The 21940-nt window shown below is 42.5% G+C and overlaps 1 protein-coding gene across 3 annotated transcripts; it reads left to right on the top strand.

Moving 5' to 3' along the window:
• Window position 1: 1 nt before the first annotated feature.
• On the top strand, window positions 2-21888 carry LOC100118107 (alpha-actinin, sarcomeric). Of its 3 annotated transcripts, XM_031929172.2 has the most exons (14): window positions 2-210; window positions 769-963; window positions 14772-15006; window positions 15210-15545; window positions 16004-16093; window positions 16499-16584; window positions 17000-17622; window positions 17703-17874; window positions 17969-18205; window positions 18286-18370; window positions 18474-18577; window positions 18671-18910; window positions 19182-19478; window positions 19574-21888. In XM_031929172.2, exons 2-14 carry the CDS (start codon window positions 862-864, stop codon window positions 19730-19732), a joined length of 2766 nt encoding a protein of 921 aa, XP_031785032.1. In that variant the 5' UTR covers window positions 2-210; window positions 769-861; the 3' UTR covers window positions 19733-21888. The 3 variants fall into 3 exon arrangements, with proteins under 3 accessions (XP_031785032.1, XP_031785030.1, XP_031785031.1); XM_031929170.2 differs by lacking the exon at window positions 16004-16093; XM_031929171.2 differs by lacking the exon at window positions 16499-16584 and having other exon boundaries at window positions 16004-16089.
• Window positions 21889-21940: the final 52 nt, after the last annotated feature.

Here is a 21940-nt window from a genome sequence, read left to right as displayed (position 1 = left end):
AGCGTATGGGTAGGGGGAGAATATCGCGGAGAGGCACAGTGCGAGAGCACCGCTGTTGCACAGTCCGCGACGCCGCACAGACACGCCGCGCCGGCAATCCCCAGTGTGTCAGACTCGTGGCAGAGGCGCGCCCGCGCTCACGTAGACACGCACGGATAGCGTTACAGACGACTACGACCACGACCACGACTACGAGGCTCGACCAACCTTGTACTTTTTACACCTTATATTTTTCCTCTATTTTCGTTCGTCTTTTTCTCCATCTAACCTGCAAAAAGAGAACAGTTTTTTTTAAATCGCCACCGCGCTTGTGTATACTTCTCTCTCTCTCTCTCTCTCTCTCTCTCTCTCTCTCTCTCTCTCTCTATCTCTCTCTGCTCTCCTTCCTTTCTTCCTCTCGAGTGTTGTGCCCTGCTAGATAGCTCTATATTGTTCTCCGGTGCAGCGTTGTTGTCGTTCTATATATTCACCCCGTACGATACACACACACACAGTGCTCTCTCTCGCGAGTGCGGGGCTTTTAACCTCAAAGAAAAAAAGAAAAATAAGCGGCGAAAGAGAGAGAGAGAGAGAGAGAGAGAGAAATAGAGAGAGGAAGGAAGGAAAAGGTTAGGTCAGTGAAAGGAGTATACACACCGCGGCGGTGCACATGCACGTACTTAGTAGCTATATAAATATAGAGAGTAGAGGCACCGCGAGTCCCATACGTGCGCCCGCGCGCGAGATGTGATAACGCTACGAGTGTTCTATATATAAGTATATTCGAAGGAACGAACGAGCGAACGAGAGACAGCAGTAGCAGACGGACGTATACATATCTACGTATCTGTGTGAGGCTCGAGGCAACAGCAGCAGGTCAGGATGAACGACATGGAGGCCTACGGCGACGGCTACATGGAGCCCGAGGAGGAATGGGAGCGCGAGGGACTGCTCGACCCCGCCTGGGAGAAGCAGCAGAAAAAAGTGAGTTTGTGCAGTGCTTGTCTCTGGTGATTCTCTACGTGTACATTAGTGCGACATCCCATCGGACTCTCTCTCTTCTTCTGGTGCTGCTTTACTTTTGGGAGTCCGATGTCTGGATATTTATAGAACGGTGTGCTTTGGATTATTTGGAAAATAAAGACAGTTGTGTGAAAGTTGGTTGCCGAATTTCTCCTAGCATTGGCTACTCACTTTTTCTCCGTTCGGCCTATTTTTATCTGTGTGCTTCAATTTTTTCGACTCAACAATCTTTGGGCAAAAAATAGACAGCAGGGTTATTTTGGTGCAGCGTTGTTTTGGTTCAAGTTTCATCTTGAGTTTCAATTGGCTGAGAGACCGTTACTTTTCAAGAAATTGAAATTTATTATTAGTACAGACAGATAAGGCACTTGGAATTTCTTTTCCAATGCACACTGACAGAGATTTCAACACGCATCGATACTTAGCATCTGTGATAGAGGAAATTTTTTCAAGATAAGGCCAAGAGCACAAATTCACCTCTAAAGACTGGCTTTATTGTGCAAGTAATTGAAACTATTTTGCCCTACATGATAGGAGATAAAGTTTCATGGAGTAGCTCTTTATTATTAGTTTTACAGCAGAGTGTACACACAGACAGGCGATGATAAGCCAGGGTTATGTCAGAAGCTTTTGTACGATCCAACTGTCAGAAGCAAAGAGCACTTTGAAGGTTTCCTCTTATTTTCTGTTAATCTTTTCGTCGTCTGCTTGCTAGTGTGTGACTCTTGACGTTTTCCCAATTGTTGGCAGACATTCAAGGCTTTCCTGGGCACCCGCTGCAGCCCTTCAAGTTGTATTTTTGGATTTTATGACTAAAATAATAAACCAATGACTCATATCAAAAGTTGTACACTGATAAAACTTTCACTCTCTATTTTTCCACACAGGAAAAATTTCACCTGTACATTCACTTAGTCATCAAGTATTGAAAATAATGTTCCAATTTCACTCCAATTTCAAAGTTAAACTGTATAGAGTTCTTTGAAGCAAGACTATTTTCAATCTGCTCAAGTGTTTGCAAGTATTAGTAGTCTCGAGTTACTCCATCACTAGTTCCTTGATTCATATCTGTTGTTGATTTAAGAACCGTATTATCAGCTGCCTCATTGATTTTGTAATTAGTTTGGATTATTGTCATGGAATCACAAGTGCACTACTGAGTTTTTTGCTCTTTAGTCATCCATGGCTCTCACTCAAATATTTTTAGCATTCTCCCCTGCTGATTCACTCGATGCACATCGATTGTTCGATTGCTTCGCAGTAAGAATATCTCGCCATCCTATAATTGAAAATTGTTTTCAACCAAGAATAGATGCACGTCACGCAGTCAATGTAACGATTGACAAATTTTTAATTACTTAGTATAAGAAAAAAGTAGCGTCATAACAGAGCACATCTCTCAACGCTCGAAAATTAATTTTGGTACATTCGAAACCCACGAAAAGTGCAAACGTCTCCGGTTGCACTGGTCATTTAAACAAAAATACAGCGTCGTCCCACTACGCTCATTCCGATCTCTAATTGCCTCAACAATCGCACTAACCATCGCGCGCCTGTCTGTAGCAGCAGTCCACGTCAGCTGTCATCCCTTGAAAAACAAATATCTCCAATAGCCCGTTAATGACACACGTTAATGAAAACAGAAAAAAAAGGAAACGAGACGCGCCAATATTAGTCAGCGACGCCTTGCGCTCGACATCGTCATCTCGAGAAAGCCTACAACTCAACCGGAAATCATCGTCGCGAGAACGAAGCGGACGAACAACTCGTCGGTTGAGATGAGAGAAATATAGGTCGCGTTGTGGCCACCTCTCTCAGAAATAAACTCTCGTATAAATTGATGATGAGGCACGCGCGCGCAAGAGAGAGAGAGAGAGAGAGAGAGAGAGAGAGAGAGAGAGAGAGAGAGAAAGAGAGGCGGCCGAAAATTTTCTTCGGCTGTCGCTACTGGTCTTTCTTTTTTCCTCGTGCGCGTGACTATACGCGATTTTATTATTGTAATATAGGTGGACATAAGCCGAGCCGATAAATCGTCGCTGCTAGAGATCTGTGTGGGTGATGAAGTGGGATGACAAGGGAATCGGGTTTCAGTTTGATTGGGACTGTTGTTTTTCGTGAGAGGTGACGAAGGAGGAAGATCGTCTTCTAGAATTTTCTAGGATGGGAGCAGTTTTTGATTCGATCGAGAACTTATATATAGTTCAACGGGACCTTCCTCGTTTAAATGATTACGATCGAGTGATTTGCGAATCACCGCGCGCATGCAGTTCACCCTAGTAGAGCATCTTGTTGATCTATTACGCAAATGCGAACGTTTTCTCGGTTACCTATATCCACCAGCTTCTCGATATGAAATTTCGAATGGAATGTTTATTTTCCATTAAAAATAATACTGCGTTAACTGGCAAAATCGGTATCTCGTGAGAAATAATTCCGCGTATGCAGCGCACAGAGAGAAGCGCATCTGGTCGTTCCGCTCTGGATCCGCCCGAGGAATCTGCGATTCGAGATTAGATAATTCAAGTCAAGGTGATAGCTTCCAAGCATTGCTGCATCAGGTGTACATATCGAGGTGGCGGCGGCGCGCGCGCGATCGTCCAATTTTTGACGCAGCGACGCGGCTGCTGCTGCAGGAGAGGATCGTTAACCTTTGCGAGGCCTCCAGGCGACGAGCCAAATCTCAGATTGGATTCGGGTGACCCACTCGTCGTTTGACTTTGTAAGTCGCGATTGTCGTGCTACCAACATCTTCTAGACCCTGGCTTATGTGCTCGCGCTGGGCTTGTGATCGGCCGTCATCTAGACGTTGAATTAACGATTTTTTGAGAAGGCTGCGGCGTCTCTGTTATTTATCGTTGCCGAGGCGAACTTGGCGGGAACTGGGTTAGGTTATCTACCGTGATCGCTTATCTGGTTGACGTTTTTCCCTGGTATTGCCTGTTGATGATTTTTTAGGCTGGTTCATACGAAGATCGTTATTAATCTTTTGTAACCATAGAAAAAAGAAAGCGATGAATTTTCGTTTGCGTTTGCTGCACTGGTAGCACATCGCAATCATAATTATAAGCGATTCACCGGTGTTATCGGCAAAAAGCAAGGTTTTCTAATATTCCTCGTTTGCGTTAATTGCCAAGCCCCGTCGTTTCTTCGATTCGAGTGTCTTCTACCGCTTAATGGAATTTAACCGCATTGCCAAGTTTCGAGAGTATAATTATGCTAATTGCTTTCTGATTAAATTTCGTACTCTGTTGCATTGTCTCGTGCACATTTTCAGTTTCTATTGACCTTCCCACAGTGTACTAGGTACTCTATAATCTGCTCATTTCGATTCAGAAAAGACTTCACTGAACTGACGGAGCAAAATGTTTAGCAAAACTTTTGAATTGAATAAACTATGTTCATATATATAGAAGAAACGTAAACAAAAATATAGAAAAGGAAACAAATTATGCCGATCAACTGCTGCTGGAGATCATTAGCTTTAATTAGGTGCTAAAAATACAGCGCGATCTTGACATACAATCAACTATCTTTCGATGCAAATAAATGAAAACTAGGTGAAGCTTCTACAGCACGCGAGCATCGAGAGAGTGAATCCTAAACACTTAATTTAGCAGCCGCGCATAGAACCGTATCGGAGAAAAAGATTTACTTTTCATAAACGAATTATTTTAACGATGATGCACTGCTTCGAATTATATCATAATCCTTCGGGCAGATCGATCGATGAAATAACTCGTCATCAATCAATACCCCCGTAAAATCCATCGATCAGTAAACGCCTCCATTCACTGATCACAGTCTTTCACTCTTATTTATGGCGCTTTCCATTCACGACAGCAATCCGCCGCGCAATTATTATATAATATTTTCGAAGCAGGTTCCTGCGGCCCTGCAACGACTTTCGATGATGCGCCGCGCTACCGCGCACGCATTCCTCGCACACGATCTTACGGGTGTATACTTTCTGGGCGCCGTTTCAAAAATCGGCCGTTGTATAACTCGTTACGCGGGCGCCGGCTTACGCCGAAATGAATGAGTGAATGAACGGATGCATGGACCGGATATGCCGCGCTTTCGGGTATTTTTGGGCTCGGGGCTGATTGAGAAATGGTATTTTCGCGTTGCTTAATCATAGGAATTGGAAGATTGATCTTAGAAACAAAGTCATCGCGTTTTGTGATCAGATGCGTCGACTGAAGTATAATTTCAGTTTAACAGGGGAGGAGATTTTGGGCAGTCGTAATTCTTCTTGCCTCTTTCACAGAGTAATTTTATGAGCGGATTCGTGTCACGTGTATTACCTTCTGAACTGCTATTTTGAATTAATGAGTGCAAAATATCGCCGCTACCGTCAAGCCAGGCTCTATTAAAGAAGCCCAGCTGTCTTGATTTACGTGATGAATGATATTGAGCTATAAATACGAGTTCTTAGTTTACATCTTAGTTATAAAAACACTTGGCGTTTAGCGCAATTTTTACCCGGCATATTCTATTTCTTTGTATCTCCCACCGCGCGATAAATGTTTGCAGATAACAATAAACGTTGCTAAGTGTAGTCTTAGATATTATGCTTAAGAGTGTACAGCGTTCGCCAGTCGACAGAATTATTTTTATCGCCGCAGCAACTATTACGAGAAGTAAATAATTGTGTGCAGCACTTTCGAGTTTTGATTGAAGCCTGACATTGTCGTCGGGTATCTTCTTCTTATAGCTATACACTCTCGATGAAGCTCGCACTCCGCCGCCGTCTACATATTTTCAACTTTTATGAGGCGTGTCTATTAAACTCGCCTAAAAGCAGCGACTTGTCTCGAAAATAGCTTTTTATTCTTAGACAGTTTGGGTTGTATATAAAATACTCGTATCAAAGATATTCGTATGAATCAGCTTCGCGAATTTCCTCGAGAGTTTTATGTAATAAAGGCCGGTGAAAATTCCGCATGTGCAGTTATGTGCGTTCGGTGCCAGTTGAGTATTATTATTTTGTTCCTCTCGAGACAAATACTCTGCTGGCAGAGAGAGAGAGAGAGAGAGAGAGAGAGAGAGAGAGAGAGGGAGAGAGAGAGAGAGAGAGAGAGAGAGAGAGCTACGCTCAAGGAAACGTTTATCGGGCTAATTTATTTGGCTATTTTCGCGGAAAATAAACATCAGGCACTCTTGATCTTTCTTCGCAAATCGCCGGGTGAGTCATGCTTTTGCGATTACTTATATAGTTGTTACCTCTATATTATTGCATAGGTATTGTATATAAACGGTTAAATTTTCTATGCAGCTATATGTTTCTTTAGAGACCTCGAATACGATTATTTTATTCGAAGGCGGCGTTATTTACCGTGACATTTTAGAATTTTGAACAGTTTTGAGAAAAATGGCTTGGTCAGTGTATTGAGCAATTACGCGATCCAATCCCACTTTGGTAAGTCGTAATACGAATGTTTAATTGTGAAGCATGTTTTTCAAACGATGTTTAACAAAAGCGACAGCAAACGCATATATATTTCTGCAAGTCACAATAGCACGACTCTCTCCGCGCGCTCGTGTCGAGGCGTCGAAAATCATTTCTCGTCCGACTCCCTCGTGATTCGATTTTCGTGCGTCGGCTTCCATTCGTTGCGTCATCGCGCGCAGCTCTAAAAGCGACGCTGCGGCAAAAATACACCCGGCGCAAATCGCCCGACGCGCCTCTCTCTCCCTCTCGCTCTCACTCTCTCTCTGACTTGTACACTCTGTAAGAGATGCTCGTGGCACATCTTGGCTTATACGTATTCTCTCTCTTTCTTTTTTTATTTTCTCCGGGTAAACAAACGGCTCGGTGCGCTGGCGTGTTGAAAAGTGCGAGATATGAGCATTTAGCGATAAGCATCAGGTTCGCGGCGTGTAATGAGGCTCTCGTTATTCGACTTCTGCGAATTGATGTCGAGGAATTGGGTTTTATGTCTAAATTATGGAAATGCACTTTATCAAGAAAAAGGTTACTTTCAAATACTTGCGTTGAATTTTTTTCAGCAAACGATTTTGTAATGATTTGTTTGCTATATAGTAACCTAAGAATTTCAGATAAAGGATCGCTGCAAAAAAACGCTGAACATATATAACTGCAGCGATAAATTTGCTCGTCATTTCCTATTCAGTCTCTTTTAACCCGCGAGAAATCAATTATCATTCATGAAAGTTGTCGATTAAGCGGGAAAATGCAATTACAGAGAGGCATGCCACTGAGATATCGATTGATTTATCCTCCTTATCGCTGACCCTGACATTCTCCACGATTTCCGATATGTTCTTAATGTCGTTAAAACTCCATAAAACTCATATGCTAGATTTATTGCGATCTCGTTAACTGATTCCAAATTAACATTGACTTTGAACCCTTTCGAACTGTGTATAGTTAATCGTTTCGCTTTAGAAGCTTCCATAGTCATTATTCATGCTTGACAATGTGGCTAACGTGTATCTTTACAAATACAAAGCGTATCGTCCTGTTCTGAAAACATGCGAGAAAGGTGTCAGCTGCATCGTTATTCGATTTTTCAGTCCGTTACTGCACTCTTGCATCTAAAACTGTTCTCTCATCCTTGCTTCGGCAAAGCGAAGGTCACGCTCGAATCGTAAACAAGATGCCAGTTCATTTGTTGTAGCTAACCTTGTCGCTCCATTATGCATAGTTGTGCGCGGCGGGTACTTCGCTTAGTTTTCGTGATTCGTCTCAGAGTTACAAGATTCGAGCATCGATACAACAAACTGTACAAAACATTCGAATTCCTCCCCCGCCCCAAAAAATACGCAGCAGGCTAGAAGCAACGAAAAGAGAAACCCATGTCATACAACAGCAGGGTCGAAATCTAAACCACGTCCTTGCTCTTCGCACCAATCAGCCGCAGCATCGTCTCTCCTCTCGGCGCGGCAGCAGACATGTACGTAGGCACGTACATACACACATGTACGTAGGCTCTCTCGTACGAAGCAAGTTCGCGAGAGATAAGCGCGAATCCAGTTAGTTAGGCTTGCGATCCCGAGAGGGAGAAGGAAAGAGAGGGAGAGAGAGAGAGGGAGAGAGAGAGAGAGAGAGAGAGAGAGAGAGAGAGAGAGAGAGAGACAGAGAGCAAATTAACGGAAAGTCGCGGGCGAGCGAGCACGGCAAGAACGAGGTCGTTAAACCGTAGCCGCATCGACAGCGAGCTCTGTAGCTACAGCAGCAGCAGCAGCTCTCTCAGTCGAGTGCACGCGACGACGACTCTTTATATGCGCTCGCGCTATTTACGAGCGTCTTCGTCGCCGGCTGGGAAAATCATAACTGCGCCTCGACCCAAATCTAACGGCCGGGCCCTCCGCGTCCGTCTTGTATATTATAATGTCTGGCTCGTCGACTTGCACGTCTGTCTATACGGGTATATAGTGCAGGCTGAGTTTAGTAAGGCTATATTGCATTAAATACTCTAAAGCATTGGAAACGACCAAGTTTCGCAAGGTGCTATTTCACGCGTTCGTTATTAGCTCAAACCACATTGGCTTCATCTCGAAATTCGTAACAGAAGTCGAAGAACTTTAATACGTTGACGTGTATTTGTGTAGCGATCTCCTAGCCGACGCTGCATCTAAACTAGATACTTTAATGCACTGTGCGTGCACGTACAGCTGACTGCTTCTGGAAAAAGTCTACTTATACGTCACCGTTGCCTATCTTAATAATGTTCGCCATCCGCACGACATTCCTGAACTAATATCGGCATAAAATGGCTTATCAATAACCGTCCCCATTATACATATGCGAGTACACATCAACGTTTAATAAACGCAAACTGGTTTCCTCGCTCGCGTGAAAAAAAATCGATTTTCCGGCGTTCACCGCGTATGCAAAATTACTCTTCCTCCGCTCAAACGTGCAAAAAATAGTCGAGTGCATCAGCAGGAAGTTTACGAAGACAACGGAATCGGCTCGTTTGCCGTCTCTATTATCGCGTGCGCGCAGGCGAAGGACGATAAGATAAGGGCCACTAGGTGCACGCGTCGAACCAAATTGCGTAGACACCTTTAGTAAAAGCCCACAATTTGTCACTTTCTTATGCCTCTCGCGCTGTGTGTACTTACTCGTGGGTTTGCTTGCTTTGCTCTGCGGCTGGTGGGTATATAGAGATAAGCCTAGTTGTGCGTCGATTCTTCGAAATGGTCGGGTGGGTTTTTTTTGCCAAAGCGAAGGACCTCGTTTGTTGACTGTCGTTACTTTCAAATTGGTTAATAGGCGGCGATTTTGCAGCGATTGGGACTCCTGTTGGAATGTAATGGAGCTGTTACACTATCATTTGTTATTATTATTAACATTGAAAGGGGAACATTCGTTCCATCACTTGATTCTCGCGAATCTGAAGTGGTCGAGCGAACTTTCGATTGTGAAACAGCTAAAATCTAATTGAAACTTTCGACACCGCGAGCGCAATGGAAGTTTAGATAGAAAACGACTTCCTGCAAACAAACGCATTACTTATAAATCCGTTTGCATAATAACATCACGGCCGCAAGCAGATCCCTTCTTAACAAACGACTCAATCCCGCCCGAAGTCAAATTTACCCCGGCATAACCATAAATTAAAAATCATGCCCAAAATAAACGACGCACACTCCCCGGAACCAATATTTCTCTCAGTTCGCGCGAAAACGCGCGTGTACGTACGTACCTACTAGCCCGAGTCTGCCAAGCGTATTTACCGGCGTCAAAAATCACCTGCTTCCTCTCTCTCTCTCTCTCTCTCTCTCTCTCTCTCTCTCTCTCTCTCTCTCTCTCTCTCTCTCCCGGGAAACACCTGCCACGCGAAACGACGCGCTACTGCTGCTGCTGCTCTCGAAAATAAATTCGGCCCGTGTGCGCGAGCGAAGGAGGAAGTACTGTGTAGGCTTCAAAGCGTAGCAAAAAACATCGCGAAGTTGGATTGTCTTTGGAAATGAACGTTGCGTTGAGCTATTTTCGTGCAGGAATTGTGATGAATGGAGAGATGTGGAACTTTTGGTGTTCAGAGTTTTGAGACTAGCTTAGAGAATTTGTATTTTCTAATTGTTGGGAAATATAAAAACAGTACTAGGCTTATTTTGATCACCAAGATGAAACTCAACATGTGCACACTTGATTTTCGTAGTAGTTCTATCTGCAGAAACTAAAATTCATTCTAAATAGGTAATTAAACACAATCGTTGAAAAGTAGCAAATCGAAGTCATTCGTTATTAATTTGCATAATAAGTGCAGGAAATCCCCAAAGCAAAGCATAAGCGAGACTTTCAATTAATCCAATCAACCGAAAGTAAGAGAACCAAGCATGTATAAGTAACGATCAAACCAGCCTCAACTCAACTCAACGTTCCGCCCCATGTAACGGAAAAAACGTCTTCCCGACACTGCAGCAACAATATATTCCCCACTAAACATAGGTTCCGGAGAAGAACTCGCGCAATTGAAAACCGGCGTGTCAATTATTATTCACGATTCTTTTCGCATTCCTGCAGCGCTCCACGAAGATGATATCCATCGGTATGCGTCACCGATCGTTAAATAAAGCGCCAACGTCTTCGGGGCTCTAATCGCTGACGTTTAAAGCGTTTAGGTATCTCAGGGGAAATTCGCTCGATACGGGACCCTTATATACCGTGTGTACTAGGATGTCTTTGTTATTGCACCATCTGAAATTGATGATCGACTTTGCAACGTTTTTGTCGATTTTTCATTACGACCTGTTTGCCGGAGTGGCCAAGTTGGCGTTGATTAAGCTTTATTGAATCTTGGTCGATCTTCGAGTTTCTTTTACCCGATCTCTTTGCCAGAATATTTGAAATGTTATGTATTCAATAAATAGTCTCGCTCTTGTTTCTTTGATCTTGATGGTCACTTCAGAAATCGGTAAAAAGGCAACAAAAAAATCTTCGTTTCATTTATTCGTACTAAACTGAAAAACATAAGCTTTCTCGCCAAGATCCCGTACTGTCATTCAATTACGTATCTCAATCCGAAAAACCGATTCACTCAACCAAAACTTTGGCGATCACCGATGAATCCCTTCATCTCAATCCGCTGGCAATTATTTTTTCTCTTTTCTCTTTCTCCCCCGATTTTGCACACGCGCGCGCGGAACAGATGTTCCCGGGGATACTTTTTGCCGCGCCACGCTTCGCCGCCTTTTTTATGCGTGCGGCACGTGGCCACCGGCAGCCGTATTACATTCTTTTTCTTTTATCATCGACGTGTGTGTTATTCGGGGTTATATTAAGGCTGTACGGTTTTGTCGTTGTTTTCCTATGCGCGCGTTGCGTAACTGCAGGAAGGAAGTCCGCGGGGAAAGTTTGTTTGGGAAAAAACGAGAGAGGAATTTCGATTATTAACGGTTTATTGCTTCGGGAAAATCCTCGAGTAAACGATCGCATCGAGCTCTCTATATTTGTAACAGCTTAATTGATGAAGAATAGTTTTTGATCTACGCTTTTTCAAATTTAGAGAGAAAATTATACGAATCGAAAACTAGATTAACGTGGTAGATCGAATAAAGCTGTTGGTCACGGTTTAATTATAGCCTCGGGGCAAACCCGTGTGTGTATTGAAATATTTATTGTTATCTTGCTAATAACGCGTACAATAATTATCGTGCTTTGGGAGCAAAACTCTCGGCAACTGATTGTCTTTGCCCATTTCTTGATTATCGATTGAAAAAGGAACTTATCGACGAACAAATATCGATTACACTTTAGCGATCTTCACGATGACCTTGACCTTTATTAAGTAAAAAATTCTTCAGCGTACAGTGTAATTCGTTCAGCTTGACCGAAAACGATCGTAAATTCATCTTCTCAAAATACCTTCGGCATCAGCAAAATGAAAAAAAGCAGATTTCTTCAAAGTAAAACAAAAAATAAACGATCTCTGAAAAATCGATAAAAATTATTTAACAAGCAGCAAAGCACGCTAGCCGGTAAATGTTTTTCGAAAGCGCGCGGATACTCGCCGCAGCCGCCGTCGTCGCGCGGGAGGAGCCGATGTCTTACAAATAGATCGTAGAGTGCGAGAGAGCGAGAGTTGAAGTTAGGGTGGCTCATGTCCAATTTTGGCCGCGGCGTGCGCTTTACGCCGGCCGTATTAAGTTTCACTCAATATTTTTCACGCCGGAAAAAATCCATTTTTAGCGCCACGCGAGAGCCGCCGTCGATCCGCCGGATCTTTGACATCGTCCGCTTTGATTTCCCGCGCAAAATTTTTGGCCCGGTCGCGGACACGTCCTTCGCTGGAGGGGAGAGGACTTTCAAATGGAGTATCTGTACGAATTTTCGAAGGAAAAAATGTTCTGGAATCGGATAGACATTGAAAAGATTAATCGTTACTCCGATTGTCGACGTGAAAAATATTTGTTTGTGTCGTGATTCAAATGAAAGTCGAAAGTAAAGTTGTAAATGTTAGGAACATTTGTTAAATTTGTCTGAAAACAGATATAACTAAGTGAAAAATTATCGATATATGTCACGAGAACAGACTTATCACCCATTATAAGAACACACAGAATTACGAAAAAGCCGCTTAAAAATAGCCGTCCATCCGTTACACGAATTCTTGAGATTTTCGTTTGTTGCATGACACTGTTTATTTATAGAGGTCACGATGTCAGCCCTTATCTGAGAGAGCGTCTGGCGCCATTGAGGCGTCAAGTTAGTTTGCATCCATTATTTCTGGCTAGCCGTTAAATTTTCGTCTTACGGGCAACTGTTTAGCAAGGCGACGCCTTGAATTTTCTCCTTGCGATAATTTCTCAAACACATAACATATTAGATTTTCGAAAATCCAACCACATCCCTCAGTATCGCGTATACCGTTCCGACTATCGTTAGCGCGGCATATTCTCGTGAAATCGCTAATATTCTCCTCCGCGCCGCGTCTAAAAAAAAAGATCTCTATGCGAACACAGAATAGAAGCAAGAGAAACAGCGGAAAGCAGCCGGCGAGAGACCAAGAGAGCGCGGCACGATAAAAAGAAAGAACGAGAATTCAAACGACAATGCGTGCATATACTGCAGCACACAGAGAGCGAAATCCCCCAGCAGTGCAGTGTACAGCGCCGATGAATAAAAGATCGACTTTATTAAAGCATTACGGGCTGCGCGGATAGCTGCGCCGATATAGGAAGAGTCGCGCTCGCGCGCTCGCCTTAAGAACCAGGACACACTAGATATATATAGCGAGGAGGGATCGGGGTCGTTACTAAAATATACACAAAGCAGCATCGCGCGTGAGCGAGCAGTCATAGGCGCGCAAGCGCGCGATCTCGTCTTATGAATTCGCGAGAGACGAGAAAAATCCCGAGACGGTTTTCCACGAGTCCCAGAGCGAGAGCTGAGATTCCTCGAGTACGCGTATACAGGTATACAGGGAAAAGGGAGAAATCGTCTAGGGTATATCACTTGGGGATACGAGGCTTTTTTGCCGCGGAAGACGATTGTTCCGATCCATGCGCCTAATATTGCATAACCCATGTTGAGGCTACATTCTTTCGTTTTCCACACGCAAATAGTTTCGGGTGTTTTCGAGACAGCTGAAATTCCGAAAATTAGCTAAGAATTACCTTCATCCGTCTGTCGTCGCTCTAGCAACCGGTCCTCATAGGCCGGCATTCGCACGTAGATGTATATTTTTGAGCGCCTTGAGGCTCAGCGTAATTATATCCACCTGCACAACAAAAATGCGCGACGAACGCGAGAAACAAAAAAAGAAAAATCGGTTTCTCTGCATTTACTGAACTAGCGTACAGCGTATCGGCAATGGGTTCCCTCATCGGATGCGCGACAAATCCGCGGCTCGTTCTTTATATGGCTCAACCAGCTGTTGCCGAGCTCAGACACATTTGTAACCAGATAATTTTAACCGAATATTTCGTCAACACGCCTGTATCAGTGGCTGAAAAACTCGGGGAAAAAATGCTGACGGATACAGTTGGCATCCGATGGGCATTCCTCGATCGGAAAAATGTGTTAAACCGCGGCTACATCTGTATATACACTCTAGAGAAAATGACAGGCTCCAAATAGACACGCATTTATCTCGCAGCGTCGATGCAAATATACTCGATTCCGCGAAGCGCATCAGCGTTCCAATTTTGCTATAAGCCGTGAAAAGCGACATTCCCAGCGTCTCACGACAGAGGTTAAATAGCGCGACTTTTCCGCGCGTTCCAGTCGACGAAAGCGCGGCGAGGTAAAAAGCATCCGAAGGAATTCATAACGCAGCGCGCGTTGCGTACATTTTCACCACGGTTAAGGCGCGAAATGCGCCGGCGGTCTCCTCTTTCGCTACGATCAGCAACTCTGCTTCTGCCCATTGTGTGCACATTCATACGAGCGACGAGTTTTTGCATAGGTGAAACGGAGAGAAATCAAAATGTCGAGATTCAAGTTGGGTCGCACGTTTCTAATCGCACGAATCTACCGTCGCGATTGTCCTCGCGGAGTTTCATATACCCGAGGCTGTGAATTGTATGGCTTATTGAGAGAGGAGAGAGAGAGAGAGAGAGAGAGAGAGAGAGAGAGTGCGATGCGATAAAAGTTCGATAAAATCCCGATTGCTCCTATTTGATGATTATCTGATAAGGGGGTGACATAAAGCATGCATTTTATAATCGGGATTACGACGCGACGCGATCGTTATTGTATTTATCGCTCGGCGTTTTTCCGAGGCGTAGCTAATAATGTTAATGACACATGTGTTCATTTTTGTGATAGTAGTAATAACGAAACGTTCATTTTTCAGACCTTCACGGCATGGTGCAACTCGCACTTACGAAAGGCAGGCACTGCCATCGAATCGATCGAGGAGGACTTCAGGAACGGCCTGAAGCTCATGCTCCTGCTCGAGGTCATCTCGGGCGAGACCCTACCAAAGCCCGATCGCGGCAAAATGCGATTCCACAAGATCGCCAATGTCAACAAAGCTCTGGACTACATTGCCAGCAAGGGCGTCAAACTCGTGTCCATTGGTGCCGAAGGTAAGCTCGCTCAAACCGAACCTTCGACGTTTCACGGGAGCTTAAAGTAGTGTAAAAGAGTTCTAGTTCATCGACGTCCTTATATAGACAAATGTAAAAATCAATTCACGCAAAGTCGATAAAGTAGAACCATTGTCCGATAAGACGTGTACAGAATAAGAGATCTAACCGCGGTATACGCACCTCCATCATTCGTAACGCAGAAATCGTTGACGGCAACCTCAAGATGACCCTCGGCATGATCTGGACGATAATTCTGCGCTTCGCCATCCAGGACATCTCTGTAGAAGAGATGACGGCCAAGGAAGGTCTGCTGCTCTGGTGTCAACGCAAGACCGCGCCTTACAAGAACGTCAACGTCCAGAACTTCCACCTCTCGTTCAAGGACGGTCTCGCGTTCTGCGCCCTCATCCATCGCCACCGACCCGACCTCATCGACTATCACAAGCTCAGCAAGGATAACCCACTCGAGAACCTCAACACGGCCTTCGATGTCGCCGAGAAGTACCTCGACATTCCTCGCATGTTGGATCCCGACGGTATGGAAGACACCATCTGGGCCATTATTTCTTTTTTTTAACTCTCTTATAATGATAGTTTTCAGAAATCGGTTTTTCTTTTTCGAGTCGGACAAACGCTTAGCAACGGTGAATTGGTTTTCTATAATGTCGCCATCGTCCTCTTCTTGAACAATGTGTTCGTCACGGAGTTTAAAACTTCACGGGCTGTGTTTTTATTGTTCCGCGGTTATAAACGTTCGTTTAGCGCCTTTTAATGCAGTCGCTGAATAGGTGCTCGTATATGTTAGAAGCAAGGTCGAATTTTCTAGTTTTTAAAATACTCGCACTTTGGTCGACAAAGAAAAATTGATTACCTCGAGTTTTCTCTGGGGAAAATATGTAAACAAACCTTACACCTTTCAGGAACTTACCGATGACCATTCGTTTGACAGTTTGCTTTATTTTATTTACCTGCACATTATTCTATTCTGATATAGATCTGATCAACACTCCCAAGCCGGACGAAAGGGCTATCATGACCTACGTATCCTGCTACTATCATGCCTTCCAAGGCGCTCAGCAGGTCAGCAGCTAACTGCGTGAACTGCTTGTGTTTTGCTCTTCCTGATTTTTCCATGTAAACCAACCAACAATCTAAATAATTTTAGAATCTTGACTCACTGATAAGTTAAAATTTTATTTTAATTTATCGACTAAACAAGATATCTAAGATTTTTCCTCAAACGTGCTATTATGTATTTAGCAGTGTTCGCACTAAATACTGCTAAATTGTGCAATAGCAACTTTTCCTAATTTCCTCGGACATCCAAAAGTTCTGTGACGACTGACTTATCAATCACGAAATAACAAAGAGAACGTCTTTTTTCTTTGACATTTACTGTTAAAACTAAGCATATCGAAATACGCAACGACTATGGTATGCGCTAACCAATGCATGGGTTTGAGTTTTTGTTCTGACTGTGTTTTTCTAGACATGCGTAACACAGCTATGCCCGACGAGCGAGCCGTTATGACGTACGTGTCGTCGTATTATCACTGTTTCAGTGGTGCTCAAAAGGTGTGTGAATTTCTTTCTTTTTTTTTTGTTCTAACTAATTCATCCTTTTTGACATCCTCTCAACGTTTGGTTTTCTCTTTATGCTAATGAGATACTAAATCATAAAAAGAAGATGCTAATGTTGATAGATTGAGTTATTCGAGAATTCAAATGTTTCAAGTTATTGACCTTAAGCTTATAGTCTATGCAAATGCAGCGCTGTAAATTCATAACTAGTAAACGTTCTATTATAGTCACATATGGTAGACAACTTGGTAACTTCTTTTTGAATAATTCAAAACGTTTGCGGTAAATGTTCGCACTTTTTATCGTATGCTACTACTCAATACTACGTCGGTAAAAAGGAACGCCAACATTCACTACAAAATCTAATCTAATTCGTCCCAACACTAACATTCGAACTTTCTTAACTCAGGCTGAGACAGCAGCCAACAGAATCTGCAAGGTGCTGAAAGTGAACCAGGAGAACGAGCGTCTCATGGAGGAGTACGAGCGTCTCGCTTCCGACTTGCTAGAATGGATCAGGCGCACGATGCCGTGGCTGAACAGCCGTCAAACTGACAACTCTCTCGCCGGTTGCCAGAAAAAGCTCGAGGAATACCGTACCTACAGGCGCAAGCACAAGCCTCCACGTGTTGAGCAGAAAGCCAAGCTCGAAACGAACTTCAATACTCTCCAGACCAAATTGAGGCTGAGCAACCGACCAGCCTATATGCCGACTGAGGGTAAGATGGTCTCGGACATTAACAAGGCCTGGAAGGGTCTCGAAACTGCCGAGAAGGCTTTCGAGGACTGGCTACTCTCGGAGATGATGAGACTCGAACGTCTTGAACATTTGGCTCAGAAATTCAAACACAAGGCCGACGCCCACGAGGACTGGACTGCCGGTAAAGAGGAGATGCTCACCTCCCAGCACTTCAGACAGTGCAAGCTCAACGAGCTTAAAGCTCTAAAAAAGAAACACGAGGCCTTTGAATCCGATCTTGCCGCACACCAGGATCGTGTTGAGCAGATCGCAGCCATTGCTCAAGAACTCAAGTGAGTCGCCAACTTACAGATACTCTTTTTTACCGACAGCGTTATTGTTGTATTATAATGCAAATTCTCGATATTTGTAGCACTCTGGAGTACCACGACAGTGCTTCCGTAAACGCGAGATGCCAGAGAATCTGCGACCAGTGGGACCGTCTTGGAACCTTGACCCAACGCAGGCGTCAAGCTCTCGACGAAGCCGAGCGCATTCTAGAAAAGATCGACGTTCTTCATTTGGAGTTTGCCAAGCGAGCCGCTGTAAGTCATTTTTCTTATATGATCTTTCTAATTTCTCATTAATACTCATGAATTCAGTAAAAATTTTGATGATTTTCGATGATTTATCTCGTAGCCATTCAACAACTGGTTGGACGGAACACGGGAGGATCTCGTGGACATGTTCATAGTCCACACGATGGAAGAGATCCAGGGTCTTATGGACGCCCATTCTGCTTTCAAGGCTACCCTCGGCGAAGCCGACAAAGAATACAATTCCATCGTCGGCCTGGTTCGCGAGGTTGAGTCCATTGTTAAGCAGTTCCAAATCCCTGGAGGACTGGAGAATCCCTACACTACTCTTACTGCTTTGGTATGTCTAATTTTACGGACAAATAAAATTTGAGTTCATTGATAAGACGAGATTTACATGTTGTTGATGAAATCTTATAGGACCTTACCAAGAAATGGAGCGACGTCAGACAATTGGTGCCACAGCGTGACGGCACTTTGGCTGCAGAGTTACGCAAACAACAAAGTATCCTTTACATTTCAATGAAAGATCAAAATATTACTTTTAGCAGTCTTTGTTCAATGTGTATTTGCAAGTTAGCCGGATATTTCCTTAACTCGTTAAACAGACAATGAGCTACTCCGTAGACAGTTCGCTGAGAAGGCAAACGCAGTTGGACCATGGATTGAACGACAACTGGATGCAGTTACTGCCATCGGTCTTGGATTACAAGTGAATAAAAATTCTTGACTTATACAAACTTCTTTATCCATTGAACGAAACATTGCGAAATGTTACGAGCTAACATTTTTTAACGCTGTACAGGGTACACTGGAGGATCAGCTGCACCGGCTAAAGGAGTACGAACAAGCGGTCTACGCGTATAAGGCCCATCTTGAAGAGCTGGAGAAGATCCACCAGGCTGTACAAGAAGGTATGATCTTCGAGAACCGCTACACTCAGTACACCATGGAAACACTGCGCGTCGGCTGGGAACAACTGCTTACTTCCATTAACCGCAACATCAACGAGGTCGAGAACCAGATCCTCACGCGTGACTCCAAGGTAATGTGGACTGTGTTTCGAAAATCGAGAAAATTGGATGCTCTCCAGAAACTAGTCTTCCTATTCGACAGTTTATATACGATTTTTGTGCGTGCGTGCGGGCACGTATTTAGGTTATTTTGTAACAGCTTGGCTTTGTCGCGTTTATTTATGATACCGAGATTCTGGTGAGAGAACATTTCAATTATTTTCTGAGCCAGAAAGTTTTTGCTTCAATAGTCGAAATATCAGTACTGAGTTTCAGTAAAATTAAATAATTTTTTTATTCCAGGGTATCACGCAAGAGCAACTAAGCGAATTCCGTAGTAGCTTTAACCACTTTGACAAGAACCGAACGGGACGTCTGTCACCCGAAGAGTTCAAATCATGCCTGGTGTCGCTCGGTTACTCGATCGGCAAGGACAGGCAAGGCGATATCGACTTCCAGCGCATACTTGCCATTGTCGACCCCAACAATTCCGGCTACGTGCAGTTCGATGCTTTCCTCGACTTTATGACTCGAGAGTCGACAGACACTGACACCGCCGAGCAGGTCATTGACAGCTTCCGCATTCTGGCTGGCGACAAGGTATATGAACTTGATTGTCATTTTTATGGTTTGCTTATTACCATTTATTTATTTGATTATTTTATTGTATTGATCATATTTTACTTACTACGCAGCCATACATTCTGGCCGACGAGTTGAGGAGAGAACTGCCGCCCGACCAGGCCGAATACTGCATACTGCGAATGCCGCCGTACAAGGGACCAAGTGCCATAGCGGGTGCCCTCGACTACCGCTCGTTCTCGACCGCTCTTTATGGCGAGTCGGATTTATAAGCTCAGCGAAAACGAACGTAAACAAAAACAGAAGTTAAAAATCATAAAACACACGCAAACAAATATGATCGCAAAGCAAGATAATATAAGTAAATACGTACATACACACATTTTAGGATCTCTCAAGCGCGATTCGTCAGCACATGCGACCGATTTTCTCTGCTCGCATCGCCGCTAACAGTCACGGATATAATTGCGATACGATGCAAGTGCGATCCGAGTACTTAAATATATACAAAAAAAAGCAGGGAGAGAAAACTGTTTACATATTGGCGGAGAAAAAAATGTATACAAGGATACCTAAGACGATAAACGCACAATAGCAGTACAACCGTGGGGAATCAAATCAATCGGTTTTTTATATGATCAAGCATACACGAAGATTTTTTAAATCAAAATTTTTTTTAGCGATTTATACATTTTATATACTCTTATAGTCTTTTCGGTAATATAGACAATAGATCAAAGTCTTATTTTGTTTATCACGGAGAAACTTAAAGAGACTATACGATATCGAAATCATATCCGAATGACAAAATGAATTTAACGTCCACACGTAATCAACTAGAATTTAATGAGCTTTTTAAAACGAATCAATTGGGTGGAATTTACACGCTAAAGTGATTCGTATGCCAAATACAGAGTATTTTGCCATATCCTATATTTTCGACGATGATGGTAATGATGAGTATTTTATTATTATTATTTTTTTTAATCGTCGTGAGAGGACAAAACGAAGATGAAAGCAATCATTGTCGCGAAAAATCATGAATTTTATATGTAATAACTTTCGCGCAAGCATTTCTAACTTTGCGATAGCCGTGTTCGCAAACACTGCAGCGAAATAATGAAGTTGAACGAAATAGATTTTTTGCAAAGAGGAGGGAATAATCTGGCAAGTGTTACTCGTACTACTCGAAATTGCATGTCACATGCCTATTTTTTTATGAAAGGAAAGTATAAAGAAAATAAAAAGTGACAAAGTGAAAAGAGAGAAGGAGAGAAAAAAGATGAATACGGCAAAATCAACTCGCAACGATAAAAGATGGCCGTATTTAACGTAATTACTATATTAATGAAAGATTAAATGCGAAGCTATAAAATAATGAACATACAAATTATTTATTTATTTGATTTATTACTTATTTATTATGAATATTATATATTATATATATCAATATATACTGTAGTGAAATGAAGTGAACTTTCAAAGTATTTATTTTTATAAATATTTTTCGAAGCTACGAGAGATCTTAAAAAAAGAATCACTGTAACCGAATAAAAACTCGTTTTAAGCAGTAATTATAACATATTCATCTGTAATAAAATCGTGTTTTTGATTATTGTAAATGTTTACATCAAAATCGAGTAATATGTTTCAAGGAAGTCAATGTGTGCAACGAAAATCGAAACCATAGGCATTGAAATAAGTTTTCCTTTTGGCTTGAGGCTTTAATGCTTTTGAAATGTTAGTTATTTCTTTTTTTGTTTGTTTTTTTTTTTAGAACCCGTCTTTCACGTTGCTTTTTGTCACTCTTTTGGCAATCTTTTTGGTAATTTTTTTCCATCGTATTTGAAATTTCTCTCTTTGAAACGTTGAAAAAATGACTTTAACTAAAAAACAAAATATAAAAAAAACGTTCGATCGAGCTCAAATTTTTGAAGTTTGAGCTCGCTAACTCGGAGCAATATACTGCACTTTATAATATCTGTACATAAAATACATAATTTAAAGGTACATTTTCTACGACGGTAGATTCATCGAATAGAGAAAGATCGACTGTCATCGCGTCATACGTCGTCATAATAATATATGATATAATACAAAAAATGGCGTCTCAGCGAATATCTCGAATTTTACATTTGACATTTTCGCTTTGCACCACATTTATGCACGCAAGAGAGCAATATATACATATAATTATAATTTTAAACTTAATTTACTTTGTAATTATACATTATTATAATTTAAATGAAGAATGGAACAAAAGCCTGGTCATCCCACATCGCACTTCACATCTCTACTCGACTATACAGTGTATTTTTCTCTTTCTTTTTTTGCCTATTTCATTTTTCCTCTACTAGTTTAATAAAAAATTATAAGATTGTAAAACGAAAAGAAGAATATGTGAGAAAATAAATGAGAAAAATTCTTATACCGCTTTCCGTTTTTACTTCGAATACATTTAGTTAAAAAAGTGGGGTAAT

The sequence above is a fragment of the Nasonia vitripennis genome, chromosome 4, assembly GCF_009193385.2.
Source record: "Nasonia vitripennis strain AsymCx chromosome 4, Nvit_psr_1.1, whole genome shotgun sequence".
Classification (NCBI taxonomy): domain Eukaryota; kingdom Metazoa; phylum Arthropoda; class Insecta; order Hymenoptera; family Pteromalidae; genus Nasonia; species Nasonia vitripennis.
This window is presented reverse-complemented; position numbering and strand designations above follow the sequence as displayed.